This window comes from Callorhinus ursinus, unplaced genomic scaffold, assembly GCF_003265705.2.
Source record: "Callorhinus ursinus isolate GAN/ISIS: 27379988/994484 unplaced genomic scaffold, GSC_fseal_2.0 scaffold13, whole genome shotgun sequence".
NCBI lineage: Eukaryota > Metazoa > Chordata > Mammalia > Carnivora > Otariidae > Callorhinus > Callorhinus ursinus.
This window is the reverse complement of record NW_027397075.1, coordinates 36,298,349-36,317,985: the sequence shown is the minus strand read 5'-3', so window position 1 is coordinate 36,317,985 and position 19,637 is coordinate 36,298,349. Positions and strand designations below refer to the sequence as shown.

Below are 19,637 nucleotides of genomic sequence, written 5' to 3'. Positions count from 1 at the left end.
TTGGTTTACTGAGACTTCACTGTGAAGCCTCTTTATATAATAATTATTATAAAACCTTTTTCAATTGTAGTATTAGAGGCTCCTGCCACAATAATTACAGTTTCATATGAAAATAATTGAATTTTTCTCAGGTAACTGAAAATTGTGCAGTTCTTCAGGGTTACTATTTGAAAAATCACATTACTATCTCAAACCATATAAAATAAGTCTGAATTTACACTGGCTCCAGGACACACTCTGTAAGTTGTTTTCAAAAGAGAGTTTTTGTCACAAAAGTAAAATATAGGAGAAAAAACAGCCATTGAGCATCTAGGATCTTAAGGCTAACTAGAAATGTGGGAAGTTAAGCGGGAAGAAGACAGTAAAATCTCCATCCTGAAGCATCTTACCAATTACTTTTGTTTATGCTCTTGTAGCCATTTTCACTACCCTGGTCCTTGCTCTTGGGTTATGAATACGATAATAGAGATCTGTGTGGGGTTATTTGAGTTTCTTCCCATGCTCACTGAATTTTCATGTCTCATTTAGCCCATGAGCTATTTAATTATCCTCTGTTCTATCAAAGCACTTGCATCTACTTTTCACTTTGGAAATTATTTATTTGGAAATCCTGTTTATTAGTACACTGAATGGCAGAATTATAGATTTTGATTTTTAAGAAGTAGGTAGTCAACACATATTTACCCCTAGGTCCACAGAATGGAGACTATGGTTTGAGATGCTTCATCATTGCCTTTTGTAAGGCAATACAAATCATTAAAGCAAGCCATGAGATATACTTTAGGATATGACTGTAATAAGCCCTTTTGGTGAGACTATGAACCTCTCTGTGCCTTTCCCAATATCATTGAAAATCCATTTTCACTATTCTTACAAATTCCCATTAGATCTTAAACTAACGCACATGACTTAGAGAAAAGACTATGAAGCTAGGAAGCAGGAAGAGAAGAAATTTAATTCTGCAGAGTAGGAATTAATCACTACTACACTGAGTCCACTTCATGTAAACACAGTGGGCCTATTTCTTGAACAGTCATTCATATTTTACCCCGTACAACCCGGTTCCTGTTCTCCTGATAGCAGTCCCAGCCACCACTAGTGATCTTTATTTATTTGTTTTAAAGATTTTACTTATTTGACAGGGAGGTAGACAGAGCCAGAGAACACAAGCAGAGGGAATGACAGAGGGAGAGGGAGAAGCAGGCTCTGCACTGAGCAGGGAGCCTGATGCGGGACTTGATCCCAGGACCCTGGGATCATGACCTGAGCCGAAGGCAGATGCTTAACCATCTGAGCCACCCAGGCGCCCCACTAGTGATCTTTAAGTTGCCAAATGTGATAGCCATTTTTTTTTTTTTTTTTTTAAATCTCTGACTCTATTGATGCTTTCTTCTCTTTTGGTGTCTAAGAGTCAGTATTTTCTTGGTTTTCTTGCTTTGTCTGCATCTGTGCACACGTCCTTTCTCTTTGCGATCACTTCCCTGATTCCTCTTCTTCCTTCCATCTACATCATAAACCTAGGGGCACTGTAAGGTCTGTAGCTTCATTTATCCCTCCACATGGGTAACTTAGTCCTAAATTTCCAAGAGATACCTAGACAGATGTCTTGGGATTTCTCACCTAAAACCCCTGGGATTTCCTACTAGAACTTCAAATTGAATACCCATGAAGTGGAAATATCACTTTCCATCTCTCAAGCCTACTGCTTCTGTGTTCTTTATTTCTTTTTTTTTTTTAAAGATTTTATTTATTTATTTGAGAGAGAGAGAATGAGAGATAGAGAGCACAAGAGGGAATAGGGTCAGAGGGAGAAGCAGACTCCCTGCTGAGCAGGGAGCCTGATGTGGGACTTGATCCTGGGACTCCAGGATCATGACCTGAGCCGAAGGCAGTCGCTTAAGCAACTGAGCCACCCAGGCGCCCCTGTGTTCTTTATTTCTGTCGAGAATCTCATCATCCTTTTAGTAACTCAAGGCCCAACATTCATTGTAGTATCTGGTCTCCAATCCCTACCCCGGCCCATTCTCACAAATTGACAAGTTGCCATGTCCCATCAGCTCAACTTCTTTAATATTTCTCAGATCCCCCTTTCCTCTTATTCTTGCTGATCACATCATTCAGTGGCTCCTGATTTCTTGGCTTCCTTCTTACAATGGCTTCTTAACTGGTATCTCTTTTCAGTTGCTTTCTTCACCAACACATTTTAATCATTTTGTTAAACTAATTCTCTTGAAAATACCCTGCTTAAAACTTACAGTGGCTCACCAGTGATTACTGTAAAATCTAAACTCCTTAGCCCAGCCCTCAAGGCTCTCAACAAATTGGTTCTAGTTGTTTTCCAAATCTTTTCTGTTGTTGACTTATCCATTTCATTTTTCAGCCAATTAATTTTATTTCATACATGCCTGATTCTCTCATACCTTTATGCCTTTTTGTCTGTGTGGTTCTTTCCCCTCTGCCAATTCCTACTATTTCCCTTGTCCAATATCTGTTTTTATATAACCTTTCTACTCTTCAAGCTACACACACACTATTTATGTATCTTACATGGGAAATTTCATAATTCCATTAGCTAGAATTAACTTCTTTCATTCTTTGGAAAAGCACAGGATCTCTCTCCCCTTTTGGTTATAGGGACATCCTTATCTTTCTTATCTCCCTATCTTATAAACTCCTCGAGGGCAAAAGTCTCTCCATTCATTCAACATAACTTACTGTCTACTCTTGACTGTCACATGTGACTGCTGAGCACTTGAAATGTGGCTAGCGCAAATTGGAATGTGTCACAAATGCAAAATACCAAATTTTAAACAGTTAGTATGAAAAAAAGTATGCCTCACTAATAATTTTTATATTGATAACCTGCTAAATAATATTTGGATATACTGGGTTAACTATGATGTTATAATTTTACCTATTTCTCTTTACCCTTTTCATTCTGTGACGACTAGGAAATTTAAATCACTCACATTATGTTTCCATACAATGGTGCTGCTCTACATTCTGTGAGAAGTACCAGGGATATGAAGGTAAAAGAAATGACTATGTTTTTCAAGAAACTCGTGTCTGCTTTATCATGATGTATGTCACCCAGCACAGTGCCTTACTCTAGTGGTGTTAATGCCTGAATTTCATGACCAGATCTGAAATTCCAGGTGAGTGGCCTAGTCAGCAAGAACTACTGATTGGTAGGGGCGCCTGGGTGGCTCAGTCACTTAAGCATCTGCCTTCGGCTCAGGTCATGATCCCAGGGTCCCGGGATCGAGCCCTGCATCGGGCTCCCTGCTCAGCGGGAAGCCTGCTTCTCCCTCTCCCACTCCCCCTACTTGTGGTCCCCCTCTCGCTGTGTCTCTCTCTGTCAAATAAATAAGTAAAATCTTAAAAAAAAAAAAAAGAACTACTGATTGGGCAAAATGTAATTATTAAAAATTCTAGAGATCTTGAAGGCAGAAATTGGGAGTTGTGGGAACTGGCAAGAGTTTTTTTTAACTTTTGATGCATGATAACAAATGTTAACACTTTCAAGATTTAGGTAATATATTTATATCATAATGTAAATAATCAACACTTTGGGGGAAACAGTTACCCTCAGATCTAGTAGTGACATCCACTCATATTGTGTATCTTAGTGTTAAGAACTTGAGGGTCCCGGGGGTAGCTGCATATGCTGATGAGCTTTCTCTTTCTGTACCTATTGGAATAAATCAACGTGTAATAAAGCAGTACCACTTGTGAGTACTAGAGAGACTTACAACTGAAAGTCAAACTTTAACACTCTAGTCAGCTAGAACTAAGTAACATGCTGAATTTGAGCTCAATTTGTTTGTCCTATGAGGGTGAAATAACAAAATCGAAAGGCAAAAAAAAAAAACAGTGTGTTTCTTCTCCATACCCAATGCATCATGAAGATACTGTTGTCCCACCAACTTAAGGTATTCCTCAATGGATTTGGTGGCAATGGTGTTCTCTCTGAAGATCAAGACATCATGCTCTCCACAGCGATCCACCTCAGACATCACCAAGTCAGTGAGAAAATCCTGGTAGAAAAACGTTCAATGAGGCACAAAGCAAATGAATATATAATACACGTTGCAAGAAACTGAGGAAATATCGGACATCCTGGGAATGCTGCTTTAAAACTAAAACTGCCTGATTCATTTGAAAGTAAAAAGTCAATCAGGATAAAAGCTTAATCACCCCAGCCCGAAGTTTAAAATTCCTCCAAAGGTTTTCCATTGCACCTTTGATAAAGACCATACTTCTGCATGCGGCCCATGAATCCCTATGTTTTCTGGTTTCTGTCCACCTTCCCAGCCTCCTGGTATACCATTCTTTCTGCATTCCATTCCAGCCACAAGGGGCTTCTCTTTAGGCCCTCGAATAACACCAAGCCCTTTCTAACACATGATGCTGTCTATTTACTACAAAGCTTCTGCAAATGCTGTTCTGCTTCACTCCTACCCTTGCTCCTGCCCTCACTGTCATGGAGTTAATTCCTCAAATCCTTTCGATCCTCATTTGTATCTCATTTCCTCAGTGAAGCCTTCTCTGAACCAGCATCAGTCAGGTCTCCTATTCCCCACTCTCATAGTGCCATATATTCCACCCCCTCTGCATTTCTCACTGTAATCACACATTTATTTCTATAAGTACTTGATTATTATCTGTTTTCCCCCAGAAGACTGTAAACCCCATGAGGCCAAAGACGGTGTCTATTTTTAGTCATTTCCAGATCTTCAGCGTTTAACAGTTTCTGGTACATATTAGATGTTCAATATATAATAGTTATAAATTGGTCCATGGTGTCAACATGGAATTTCTTAAACTTAACACTTGAACTCAACTTGAACTCATTTTCTAGGCTGATTATCTGTCTGTCTGTCTGTCTATCTATCCACCTATGTATCTCCATCCATCCATCCAGAAAAAAGGCATAAGGAGAAATAAAGCCCTTAAGGAATAGTTGGTTCATTTCTCAACAGTCCTAGAGATTAACTTGATGTAAAATCAATGTTTATTATTCTTTTGTTTAAACGCAGTAACATCATATTTGGAATGTTATATATTCATTGGATATATCAAAGTCTCCAAAACCAAATACAAAGGAAATATGCTGATTTACTTTTACTTGAAAATTAAGCATTTTGAACATTAAGGGGATTTACTCTGTGGCAGCTCAACAAAGTAAGAGTTACAAATGTAGGAATCACTATTACAATTCATGTGCTAAGGAACAGAAGGAAACTTATGGGGGTGATGGTAACATTCTGTATCTTGACTGTTGTGGTTTCCATGGGTGCATAATATGTCAAAATTCATTGCACTTTCCACTTAAAATGGGTGTATTTTGTATATAAACTGTACCTCAATAAAGTTGTTTAAAAAATATCATATATATGATATATATATATCTATATATATATATATATCTTGAACTGTAAGCAATGGAAGAGCAGAATGAACATATCCATACACTTTCAAAGATGAAATTCAAATTTCAATGGCACCTCATCCCAAACTCATACGCATTTATAACACTAGAAAACTCAAAATTATAATCAAAACTTTCAACTACAAAAATGATAATCAGTAGGAAGGCATTTAGATAAGGGACTGTAGATTGAATATACTGATATATTATTTTAATTTGTATCATGAAATCTTAAAAGCACTTACTTTTATTGTTTGGTTCTAAATAAATTATTCTAACTGTGAACTCTAGATCTAAAATATAATTTTACCAGGATCCATTTGCATACAATATAATGAAGACTCAGCCCAGCGAATACACCTCACAGAGATGGTAATTATCATAGTTTAGGCTGATCAAAGACTATCGGTTGGTTTTCTTCATATAATTAGCATATTTCTCTTTTTCCATCCTCCTGAATTTTTACTTCTATCCAGGACGAAATGAGGTTAAGATTATCATGAAACAGCTAATAATCAATATTCCTTGGTATTTTAATTCCATGAAGACTATTGTCGATGCCTACCATGCTTCTGGAATACCTATCCTTCTGTGACTAGGGAATATAGTCATCAGTTAATCTTAACTTAAAATATAGCAAGGAGTATAACCATCATTCAGCACACTCTGGAACTAATCTTGAATACACTATGGGATTAGCACACCAATGGTACCATTTCTTCTGTCAGACAATAAAGAGCTTGCCCTGGTGTCTACGTTTCATGCAAATGGACTTTGAATAAATATCTGCTCGTTTCTCCATGTTACTTCCTTGTTTTATAATCCCCAATCCCTGGATCTACTACTACTACTAAGAGACCTCCTTCCTAATATATATATATATTTTTTTTAACCAATAGCAAAGCATACTTCTCCAATCTGGATCTCTACATGAAACAGTATATATGCTTCTTCATAAAAGGTAGGGAAGAGATTTTGGCTAATGCAGCCCTCCTTTTCCACTTACCTTGGCTCTGCCAGTACTCTGAAGAATGTGCACTAAGGCACAGGCCAACTCCTCTTTATTTCTCACACTAATTACTGGTTCAAGGACAGAACACAGCATGGTATAGTTGCTGGTGACAAATTCTGCAAATTCTTTGTATTGCTCCATAGGCAGAATGGTGATAGTTTGGAAACGTGATTTAATCCGAATAGAAGGTCCTCCTGTCTTTCCTTTGTTGGGTGTAGGGGTACTCACTGGATACCACTTTTCTACAAATTGGCGACCAGTCACACTGGCAGTGGGAATGTTGACTAGCCCTACATAATTATTCTTGTCTTTTTTCTTCTTTTTTTCCACATCTTTATAAATGTGAACTGTGATGCTATGAAGAGGTGGAAGGCTGTAGAATTCAAAATGTTCACCCCAGAAAATATTATCTGCTTTGGTCTTGCTGGTTGTACGAGCAAAGAGGGTATCATCAAGGCACAGTTCACAGAAATATTTCTTTTTAGGGGCAAGGTCCTTGGCTTCAATAATCCATAAACGAAGAACATTTTCAGCTCGTCTGCAATTGTCCTATAAAAAGGCAACAAAGTAGAGTTGGAAAGCTGAAGTCCCAGAAAAACAACATTTTCCTTTTAAAGTAGGTGATACTGACCAGGCACTTTATTAAGGGTAATCATTAAATAATGAAAGGGATTGCTTTCCCTTTGTTCAGGATAATAGCAAGCTCTAAATAAGAAGATATCAGAATTTTAGCCTCATATGCTCAATTTACTTGGGTTAAAAAAAAATATCATCCTGTAATGTAAGTTCTAATATAGCCAGGCTAGTGGCAACTGGCCCAGTTTATGCAAATAAAAGAAGAAATAAGTAGTTAAGAAACTAATGTTCTAGTCCCACTTCTGTCATGCACCAGCTTCTGACCTGGGCACGTCATGTTAACTTCTGAGTCTTCTTACCCACACTGGTAAAATCACAGTAATATCTGCAATAAGATTATTTTGAGTGTAAGGGGCGCCTGGGTGGCTCAGTCGTTAAGCGTCTGCCTTCGGCTCAGGTCATGATCCCGGAGTCCTGGGATGGAGCCCCACATTGGGCTCCCTGCTCAGCGGGAAGCCTGCTTCTCCCTCTCCCACTCCCCCTGCTTGTGTTCCCTCTGTTGCTGTCTCTCTCTGTCAAACAAATAAATAAAATCTTTAAAAAAAAAAAAAGATTATTTTGAGTGTAAAATGGCATAACATGTAAATAAAAATTAAGGTGTGATTGCCGCATTTATTTTCTATCAACTTACTGCTTATAGAGTTATGTGTTTTTTAGACACTCAAAGCCACTTTACCTTATTTGGTTGAACTGTCCTACGAAGGTTTTCCATCCACTTATCTCTCTCTGAAGCAGAGTTACAGCTGAAGCATTTACTTCCACTTAAGTATGTAACCTTCAACATAAAGATTAGAGACAAGGAAAAGGAAACAGGGTTTGGGGGCTCTATTTTCATAATGCTGTCATTTACGAGTTAGGAATATGCTATGAACCCAAGTCATAACACACAAAATGGAAATGATATTTGGTAGTTCTGTGATATCTCTATTCTACATCTACATCTACTTTTTGTTCTCTCATGTAGGGAGCATCCACACTCACTTCCAGGTAGGAGAACAAAAACCACTGAGAATTCAGGTCAGGAAACTAAAACTTGCCTTTGGTTCGGAAAGATCAAAAATTAAAAACCTTCCAGGCTTGAAAACAAATACACTCAATCCTGAGTGAATTAACAAAATAATAACTGAAAATGCAAGAGAGCCTCTAAAATAGCTTGTCAAATTTCTTGGGACTGCCTTTGCTATATTACAGAAAGGGTACTCCATGAAAGTGAGGAGAATTAGCAGTATTGAATTAATGTTTTGGAACCCATTTCTCCTCCACTAGGCAACCAGCTTGTTCATTTCCAGTTATTGACCACTATTATCGTTGTCCTTTAAAAATGAACTACGCTCTTTATATACATAGCACCTAACACTGGGCCTGGTATACAGCCTGTTGAACTGAGCTCCATAAATAGGGAAAATCCACATGACTTTTGTAAAAAAGAACACCAATAACTGACCTGTTCAAATACTTCGAGTGTGCTCACATATTAACTCAATCTACGGTTATAACCTAGTGAATCAGATCAGATTATGTGTACTGTTCAGTATGGTAGCTACTAGCCACATGTGGCTATTGAACACCTGAAATGCAGCTAGTCCAAAACGAGACATGTTGTAAACGTAAAACACACATCAGCTTTTTAAGACTTAGCTTAAAAAAAAAATGTAAAAAAATCTCATTGATAATTTTATATTAGTGACCTGTTAAAATGATGATATATGGGTTTAATAAAATTTTAGATTTTAGATTTACATATTTGGCTAGCATTATATTTCTGTTGGACAGGTAGATTCATAAGAACAGGAGTCAAACACCTTTCAACTCCTACACCATCTATCACAGAATTCGTATTAGTCACTTAGTAAGTTCATGTTAATTAATCCAATCTTAACGCTAACAATCATACATACATACATATATGTGTGTAATATAATATATATGTATGTATACATATGTGTGTGTGTATATATATGTATAGTTTTACACTTTAAATTACAAATGGTCAATTGTGTACATTTAGTTTGGGAGGGAGAAATTACCTTATAAAAAGTGATGGTCATAATTTATTGGTGAAGGGCAATTTATTCATTCAAGAAATTAGGTACTTGCAATGTGCCGGGGACCGGGCTGCGTGCAGGGGATTACAAAAATAAGTAAGACACAGTCTCAGATCTTGAACTGCCCAGGTTGTAGTTAGAAAAATTATGGTTTTGGGTTAATCTTCTCAAAGAATCATTACAATTGGGGGCTTAGGTTTTCAGGAGAAAGATAACACAGTGGGTGATATCTTTAACAAAACTAAAAAATTATTGAACATAATAAAAAAATAAATAAAAGAATAAAAAATTTCAAAAAAGAAAAAAATGAAAAAATTAAAATACCAACTCAGTTAAGTTATTGTTAGGCTTGTGACCTCTGCCGAGAATATAATAAGAACTCATTTATTTTGAAAGCAGACTAGGCCAAAAGGAATGAGAAGCCATCATCAATAACTTTAATGACAATTTATAATTAGATTAATAGATTTCCAACATTTTCCTATAAGTAGGCAATTTTCAGCAACTGAAAGTCACTTAAGACGATCAAATCATCAATACCATAATAATGAAATCATAAAATTACTGCATAGAAAATCTGTTTGGTGTTTAACCTCTCTTCCTTCTTTCTATACTTTTTACCTCAAAGCAGAAGTCTTGTCCAAGGACACTACTATGGAGAGGTTTCACTGATACAGGTTCTCCTCTGCCAAGATCCAGACATTCCACTGCACTGCAAGGGCTCAGCAAGGACTCATGGGAACGTGACTCTTTTAGTTTAGGCAGACCACGAGCCCTAAAAGTAGAAAAAGATATTTTAGACAGTGTAACTACTTGGCCTACAAGAAAATGAAGGACTAATGCACTGGAAGCTAACAACAAATGTATAAATTCCTAAGGGAAAAGTAAAGAAGAAGCAAATTAATAGTTAATCCATAATAATAATAGTAACCATCGTCACATGGCACATATAAACCACGTATGTATTTGTGTGTGTACACACATATACACATTTTTCCAGTACAACAAAAAAACATATTATAACTTTACCAGTCTCAAGGGAGTTCAAAAAGCTCTACTACAGACATTGTTTTTATCCTCTTTCCTATCTTGAAGATGGAGAAATACATACTATTCAAGGTAGCTTATATATTCTTTTTTCATGCAAAGGTATTATCAAAAGACATGTTTTATTTCTTTCCTTTTTTTTTTCACGTTATAGCTTGAATCTCTTCTCTCCTTCACAAAATAGTAGTCACTGAACCCTCCTTCTGTTTCTTTCTGCTTTGGTAGAATAAACACACTCACACACAGAGTCAAAGCCAAACTTTTCAGCACAAGACCCTGCCTTTCAAAAGATCTAATTTCCATCTCAATGTGGAATTCTTTTCTGGCAAGCATTTGGTCATATCCATGCTTTACTGTACAAACATGAATAAAGAATAAAATGCCTGAAGAAACCTCCCACCCTCAAAAGAAATGTTCAAACTCTCATCTAGAAGAACAAATCTTTGTCAACAGCATTCAGGCATCCTGACTGATTCTGTTTCTCAGTTGTTTATTTTTATTTTGTTGTTGTTGTTGTTAGGTTTTTTTAAAATTTTTTTATTAACATATACTGTATTATTTGTTTCAGAGGTACAGGTCTGTGATTCATCAGTCTTACACAATTCACAGCACTCACCGTAGCACATACCCTCCCCAATGTCCATCACCCAGCCACCCCCTCCCTCCCAGCCACCCCCTCCTTCCCACCCCCCTCCCCCCCAGCAACCCTCAGTTTGTTTCCTGAGATTAAGAGTCTCTTATGGTTTGTTTAAAAAAGAATGTTGGGAATGACTCCTGTCATGACGGGAGCTGGCCCCTCGCTGCCTTCCAGCTTGGGAAGAATTAATGAAGTCAAATGATATCAAGTAAAATATTCTTGGATCCAGAACTGGATAGCCAAGCAGTTTTACTCAGTAATTACAGAATTTATTGACTAAAATACCCAGAGTTAAATAGATATATGTTTCGAGTAGAAGTACCCAGGAATAGGGATAAAAAGAAATGCCTCGTGTAAAGACATTTGTTTTTGGAAAACACACTAAATAAGGAGCTTCACTTATTTCCTTGAAACGACTACGTTAACATCAATATCAGAGTGGCTTTCGGTTAAATTATAAAGCAATGAGATACAGGAAGCGAGCACTAAAGGCGGCTCTTTGCCTTTTGCTTCCATTCTCACACTGCTTCATCAAGCTCCATACAGTAAGAAACACCTCAAGCAGTAAGACTTCGCATCCATTCTTCTTTCCACACACACGAAAAACAACTACTATTTAATGTTTACACTGAAAAACATGTGTTCTGATACTCAGCAGGCTTTCTAAGGTCAAAAAGCCAGTATGTGTATTTCCCATGGATAATACAAAGCATGTATGAAAGGGACAAATGCCACCGAATGTTTTGTACAGGAAAATATAACAAGGTGACATTTCTTTCCCTTTGTTCTCTTGGACAAGACAATGACATGTTATATACCGCAAACACAGCACCGCAACTCTAACTAAAGGCTACAACAAATTTTACTTTCATATAATTACCATATAACCTTTCTCAGTATGTTTCATAGGGAGCCAGTGGAGTGAACAGGGTACTGTAACGTTTTTAAAACACATATAAAACAATCATTCCAGCCCCTTTTTCCGAGCAAGAGCTGTTTGGAAAGGAAAAGCTGCTTGTGCTCTGGGAATGAGCCTCCCGATAGGAAAGATGAAGGCATATTTGAAATCGAAGCAGGTCTGACAAAGGGCTTACTTGTATTTTGAAAATTCTCAGAGAAAATATTCTCAAAACAGAAATTAATTTTATTTTCACCAGAATAAATGCCTACCTACATGAAGCAACTGTACAACCACCCAGCAGCGCAACCCCAAATCATGGCGGAGCCGCATGTCCCGGCGTCGTGAGGCACTTTCTGCACTACCTCAGAAAACAACTCTTGGCTTAGGAGACAAGAACCAACAGAACAGACTTTCCCTGCTGCCTCCGGTGACTGATAACATCTTTGGATAAACATTTTCCAGGTGTAATTTCAAGTCTCCAATAGAAGTCGAACAGAAACCCAAACAAGGCAACATGAAGTCATTTTCCAAAGAGGCTGCAAGATAGGTAATATTCCTTCTTCTCTTCCTCAGGCTGCATCCAGCCAGCCCCTCAGGTAACACAAACAAGGTTCTGGGCTCTAGGCTGGGCCTGTTGCCATGGTGCTCCACATAGAAGGAGAGCAGGGCTGGGAGGCAGCAGGGAGAAGCTGTGGTTTGAAGGACTTGGGAGCTCTGCGAATGTGACCATTTTAAGACAGGAAAGAAGGAATGGCAATGTCCCTACTCATTTCCACTCAGAGCTTCTCAAAGTCAAAGGCTGTAGGAAAAAACTAGAGGCAACTCTGCAGGTGGAGGAGAATCTCAACTCAGGGACAAATCTGACCTTTGGCTTGCCTCCTCCGTGATTCCCTGCCCTCCACTAGAAGGTATTTGCTACATCCCACTTGCAAGAACAATCTTTCTCTCACATCTGTTCTATTTCTTTTGCAGTGTTTACCCTAGTTTAATGTCCCTAGATATTATTTTATATTAACTTATCTGGATTACACAATTTTTTTAAAAGAGAAAATTGGATAAAATTCTTATTCACTGTATTTCCAATGCTGAACAAATTTCATTTCAATTTGATACTCACGTCTAACTTCCAAATGCAGCCATCAACAGATATTACAACTAAGACATCTGGAATTAGAATTCAAAACTTCTCGGTATTGAAATTTCAATTATTAATACATAGAGTTCAGAATCTCCTATTGTTCAGCACATATGTACGTGTGTATACACACGTACACCCTCACACCCATGAATTGAACACCAAAGTCACTGGGAAGTTCAACATTACTACTGAATAAATAAACAAGCCCTTCCTGTATTGGGAAGAAAGTCTCTGGGAAGACAGAAGTAATTCCCAGAGAGGCAGGATTACAGTAAACAGGAAGATCAAGCAGCCTGGGAATGGCTTGAGGTTGGGGAAAGGTATTCTTTGTAAAGAATGGTAATGTTTCTGTGTAATAGCATTAGTAACTCAAGTCCCCTCTAAATCATGTTTACCTCCTCCTGTAACTTCATGTGAATTGATTTTTCTTAGATCTTCTAACTAGAGAGTTTTAACAGCCCTGTATGCCACTACAGGTACTTCTCTAATGTAAAGCAGAATGTGGATTTATTCAGAGAATAATTTGAGTTTAAAGCCATTCTTCCCAGTCCAGGCTGACAATGGCCTTCATCAAGGAACCCAGCCTTGAAAAGTGAACCTTGTGAGTCCCCTGACTACTAGCCAGGGTTCTTTTCCCAACACCTGCACTTCTACCCCCAACCCCCATCATCCCAAACACTATGTAAGAATAATTCAGGGCTCCAATATAATTATTTCTTGGTTTAATTGGGAAACTGCTTTCCAGAAGCAATTTTACTTTCAATTAAGGAACACCATATTCTTTACATTTTTGTTTTAAGGTGAGCAAACAACCTTGATTGCTATGTAAACTCCAAGGCCTCTAGCAACATGATAGGTAAGGGTTAACAATCTAATTGCTTTGCTGATGAAGATTACCTGCTGCTTCTGACCTATTTAAGAGATAAACTATAAGACAAGAGAAGCCTTCAATTACTACAGTGAGTAAGTATTCCTTGCTTTAACCCACATCCCTATCTTAAAATCAGTCTTAAAAGACAAAAGTGAAGGGTTGGGGGATGAGGAGCCAATACACACACCACTGGATAGACTGATAGAAAAAAAAAAGGAGTCAAAGAACTCTGATTAGTGTGATGTTAAGTAAAACACAGCTGGATTTTTCTCAGCATAACCATTCAATTTTTTTAAAAGCCATATTTCCCCCAAAGTGCCAATGGTGCTTGGATGTGTTAGCTCAATCTGCCACGTGTTTACAGATTCAGTTCCAAATCATCCGGGAAACTTTTAATTAAAAATGCTTATTGCCACACAAAATCCTGCATGCCAGTGCAGGTGAATTTCTGCTGGGCTTGGCAGTTATGATTCCAGATTGCTTCACTGAATTCTTGAAGAAACAGCTCAGCCATAAGGTGGGTGTAGCAATCTATGCTTATATTCACCAGTATGTATTCCCAAGGCACTTTACCTTGTTTGAGAATTTCCCAGGGAGTAACTAATGAGATTCAGTATCCTAATACTCTACCAAAAAATGCATAGTGTCCAACAAGTTTTTAAAAATTGTATCTGAGATCTCACTTTGGGAAAAATGTGGTTTTACTTGCACCCTACATTTTATTGTTTTTCGACCTGGTAGATCTTTTGAAAAAGCAGATCTTTCCCTGTACTATAATTTTAAATGTTTCCTCCCTTGGAGTAAAAAACAACAACAAAAAAGAAATTAGAACTCATTCACCAGAATTCTGTGGACTCAGAAGAATGTCCTCCCTGAGGATCCTAGCTGTAGTGGTTTATCTGCTGCAGTTAAAGCCAGTCCCTCCTGCTTAAATTACTCACTGATTTTTATGTTAGCTTTAAAAAATATACCACACAACCACTCACACAGAAAGCTATTTATGGAAACATGACATATATTGCTGATCTTCCCTTCCCCTACTCTCAGCCTCTAGACAGGATGGTCTAATGAGCCCAATTGCTAATGGCAAAAAAGGATATTTGTCAGCCTGAGTTGTCACTTAAAACGAACAAACTCATGGTAAGGAAATTCATCATCATAGACAAAAATGACATTCAATCTATTTTGGTACATATACATGTATACATGCAATGAAGGAAGACACCAAAGAAAGACAAGATTATAAATATTAAACCATGTTTAGGAGGGCAGAAAACTCATCTAACCTCCAATATGACAGATATTAGGAACAATCCCTTTACAGAAACTGTACCATACTGTAATATACTTATTACTTTTTTTGTCCTTAAATTGCAAATGGAATAAGATCTACTAGTGCCTTTTAAATTAAACACAACTATATTGAATTTTTAAAACCCCATGAAATGATGTGGACAAAAGGGAACCTTCTTACACTGTTGGTGGGAATGCAAGCTGGTGCAGCCACTCTGGAAAACAGTATGGAGGTGCCTCAAAAAGTTAAAAATAGAACTAGCCTATGATCCAGCAATAGCACTATTAGGTATTTGCCCAAAGGATACAAAAATACTGATTTGAAGGGATACATGCACCCCCATTTATAGCAGCATTATCAACAATAGCCAAATTATGGAAAGAGCCCAAATGTCCATCGACTGATAAATGGATAAAGAAGTTGTGGTATATATACACAATGGAAAACACTCAGCTGTAAAAAAAAAAAAATCTTGCCACTTGCAACAATTTGGACAGAGCTAGGGAGTATTATGCTAAGTGAAACAAGTCAGAGAAAGACAAATACCATATGATTTTACTCATATATGGAACTTAAGAAATGAAAGATGAGTATATGGGGGGGAGAGAGAAAGACAAACCATAAAACAGACTCTTAACTACAGAGAACAAACCGAGGGTTGCTGGAGGGGAGGTGGGCGGGGATGGTCTAAACGGGTGATCGGCGTTAAGGAGGGCACTTGTTGGGATGAGCCCTGGGTGTTGTATATAAGTGATGGTTTACTCAATTCTACACCTGAAACTAATATTACACTGTATATTAACTGGAATTTAAATAAAATTTGAAACAAACAAAACCAACTAAACCAAACCATACTCACAAACAACTCAACAAACATACTTATTAGTTAAACAGTGATTGGAAAGACTAATAACTTTTCTCTTTCTCCAAATTAGGTTAGATTTTAGTCTCATTATTGCCATAAATTAAGTATGGGTGAAAGGAATATAAATGAGGAAAAACTGGTGGAATTCAATGACATTTACTTCTTACTCATTCTTAAGCTCATGACTACTTGCTTTCCCATTACTTTCTCCTTTGGTTGAATATGTATGTATGAACCCCCTCATCCATCCAACAATTACTTGGTGCACATTATATGTCAGGCACTATACTAGAGGTAGATGCAAGGAATACAATGGTAAAGAAGAAGGGCATGGTCCTTGTACGCACACAAAGTTTACAATCTAGTTATCCATTACAATACAATGTGATAAGACCTGTGAAAAAGGATGTGAAAGAGGTTCTGTGAGCATTTAGCAGGGTCGCTGGATCTTAACTGGGGATTCAGAGAAACTTTCTTGGAGGAAAAAGTAATGTGAACCTATGACCTCAACTTAGCTCCATGCAGACATGGAGGTGCAGTTCTGGAGGGAATGGCTAGCCTGAGAGAAGGCCTGTGATGAAAGTATACAAGTCTGGGATGTTTAAGGAACGGAAGAGAATTCAGCACTGTGGCTCTGGTGCAGTGTGGGTGAGTACAGGGGCAGAGAGGAGGGGTGGGGAATACTGAGGCTTAAGAGCTACCATGATGGGACTTGTAGTAATGTGGGTGCTTCAATTTGATCAAAGGCCAGTGGATGGACATTGAAAGGTTTTGGGTGGTGGAGAGGGAGCAACATGATCAGATGTGCCTCAGTAGGAGTACTTTGGGTAAGGGGTGGAGAAAAGAGGGGCACATGGAGAGGGAGAGAAGAAATGGAACACTCAGAGACTAAGTTCACAGATTATGGCAGTAACCTGAGTCAAGATCATGAACTACAGATTAGCAGAAGTGGAAAGAAGTGCATGGATTTGAGAGAGAATTAGAAGGTCAATAGGTCTTAATGATGGAATGTGGGAGCCATCAGGGAGAGGGTAGAGCCAAGGATGAGCCCCTGGGCAGAAAGATGGTGATGTCCTTTACAGAGATGGGGAATGAAAGGCAACACTTGTTGAGGTGAGGGTGGAAATGAAATCAAGTTATATACAAGGTAAGTTCGAGGTTTCTCTGGGTAGATGTTTGCTGTAGACTGAATGTTTGTGTCCCCTCCCCCCATTTACGTTGAAATGCTAAACTCTAAGGTGATAGTATTTGGAGGGGTGACCTATGGGAGGTGATTACATAATGAGGGTGGAGCCCTCATGAATGAGATTTGTACCCTTATAAAATAGAACCAGGAGAGATCCACTGCTCATTTCCCCATGTGAGGACACAGTGAAAAGGTGGGACTTTTGAATCAGAAAGCAGATCCGGACCAGACCCCAAATCTGCCCAAGGCTTGATCTTGAACTTCTCAGCCTCTGGAACTGTGAGAAATAAATTTCTGTTTATTATAAGCTACTTAGTCTATGGTATTCTGTTATAGCAGCCTGACTAGACTGACACTATGACTACTGCAAGACAACATGCAGATCAAGAAAAGGTCCTAAGAAAACCCAAGGAATGCTAACATCTAAATCTATAAAACTGACAAAAGAAACTAAAGAATTTAAAAGGCTGAAGGAAAATTAGAAGACTGGAGTGTCATAAAAGCCCAGGGAAGAGAGCTCTCAAGAAGAGTGGACTGTCCATTACTGCAGATCAGTGTGTTAAAATATTAATAGTAGCTACTGGATATACAGACTGAGAGATAATTGAGACTTCGGTAAGAGTAATTTTAGTGAAGCAATAAGGACAAAGATGAGATTGCAGTGGGCAGAGATAATGAACCGGATGTGAAAAAGTGGAGACTAACTCATGGAGTCTGACAGTGAAGAGGTGGTAACTGGGAAATAGCTAAGGGAGACATGAGGTGGAAATGGGCTTGAAGAGCTTTTTTTTTTCCCCTAATTAATCACTTTCTTCCCCTTAAACAATGAAGAAATAAACACTCATGGGTAATAAATTCCAAGAGCCCAGAAGGATAGAAGGTGAAGAATATAAGTAGATATAGGTACTTTCCTCAATCTCCTGGAGAAAATACTATTAACAATGTTTGTGACCCCTCCTTTTACACACAGACAACCAAATATATACACATACATTTCACACACAAATGGAATTCTGCCATACTTTTTTCCCTTAAGAGTGTATTTTGGACTTCTGTCCATATTGGAACATACAGATATGATTCGCCTCCTTTTTTGTGGGGGGGAGGGCAGAGCTTTTTTATTGGGCGGCAGGGGCTGCGGGCCAGCCACGCAGGGGGCGTCAGGGGTAGAGGTAGTCGGCCTGGATGTTGGCGGCGATCTCGGCCTCCCACTTGTCCCCGTTGCTGAGCACCTTCTCCTTGTTGTACAGGAGCTCCTCACGTGTCTCAGTAGAGAACTCGAAGTTGGGGCCCTCGACGATGGCGTCCACGGGGCAGGCCTCCTGGCAGAAGCCGCAGTAGATGCACTTGGTCAAGTCGATGTCGTAGCGGGTGGTCCGGCGCTGCCATCGGCCCGCGGCTCGGCCTCAATGGTGATGGCCTGGGCGGGGCAGACAGCCTCACAAAGCTTACAGGCAATGCAGCGCCCCTCTCCCGATGGATACCGACGCAGCACATGCTCTCCCCGAAAGCGAGGGCTCAGTGGGCCCTTCTCGAATGGGTATTTGATGGTGGCAGGCTCCCGGAACAGGTAGCTCAGGGTCATGCCCAGGCCTCGGATGAGCTCGGTCCATAGCAGGGTCTGAGCCGCCTTCTCGGTCATCGCCTTCATGTCCATCGAGGGTTCCCGCATGTTCACGAACTTGTAGGTCGCTGCCACTGTGCTGCTGTGGAGGCTCAGGCCAGTGGGATGCCCTGCACGTGCAGCCTGGGCCAGGGCCCGAAGCAGTGTTGGGGCAGTCAGGCAGCGCATCTTTAAAGCGCTCTCGCTCCTTCCCTTGCTGAGCGGCCTGTCCGCCGAGAGGCCTGATTCGCCTCTTTTTAATAACCATATAGTATTCCCTTGTGTGGACCTATAGTGGTTCAACCAGTCCCTGAGGACCATCTCAGTTTTTTCCTCTTTTCTTTCTTTTGTTCTTCTTTGATCACCACCCAGTTTCAAAAAGTATCTTAGTATACATATCTTAGTCTACATATCTGCATGATTTATGGGTTAAATTTCTAGATGTGAAACTGCTGGATCAAAGAGTACATACATCTAAAATTTTGATACTGCTAAATTATCCTACACAAAACATGGGATCAATTTAAACTCCTACCAATGGAGCATGTTTCTATATGCTATCACCAAAACTGGATATGGCTGAACTTGAAAAACTTTTGCCAGGATAATTGGTGAAAAATGTTATTTCATTATTGCTTTCTTATGCATTTCTTTATGAGGTTGAGACATTTTAATATGTTTATTGGCAATCTCAGTTACCTTTTCTGTGAGTTACAAGCTGCTATTTCATGTTCTTAAATCTTTTTCTAATTGTTGAACTTAACTGATATGTAAATGTTCTTTGTATGTTAAATAAGTTAGTACTTTTCCTGTCATATGCACAGTTACTTCCCCCATTTTATGCTTAGAAAGGATTCTTCCATTCCAAGATCATAAGAAATCCAGCTACTATATTTTCTTTTAGTTGTTTTTTTCACCCAATACATTTGGATTTAGGGGGAGGAGAGATGAAAGGAGTACAAAAGGAAGTT

At 38.8% G+C, this 19,637-nt stretch overlaps 1 protein-coding gene and 1 pseudogene across 6 annotated transcripts in view; both read right to left on the bottom strand.

The window, feature by feature from the left end:
- The window catches only part of RASAL2 (RAS protein activator like 2), a 356,954-nt gene that overhangs the window by 31,106 nt on the left and 306,211 nt on the right, over positions 1–19,637 (bottom strand). For all 6 annotated transcript variants that reach the window (XM_073900062.1, XM_073900061.1, XM_025877489.2 and 3 more), the window contains exons 6-9: positions 9,746–9,899; positions 7,756–7,854; positions 6,438–6,992; positions 3,893–4,037 (exon numbers count right to left, since the gene is read on the bottom strand). In XM_073900062.1, coding sequence (XP_073756163.1) covers positions 3,893–4,037; positions 6,438–6,992; positions 7,756–7,854; positions 9,746–9,899 — 953 coding nt within the window. The remainder of the gene's footprint in view (positions 1–3,892; positions 4,038–6,437; positions 6,993–7,755; positions 7,855–9,745; positions 9,900–19,637) is intronic.
- LOC112828449 (NADH dehydrogenase [ubiquinone] iron-sulfur protein 8, mitochondrial pseudogene) lies at positions 18,165–19,046 on the bottom strand (annotated as a pseudogene).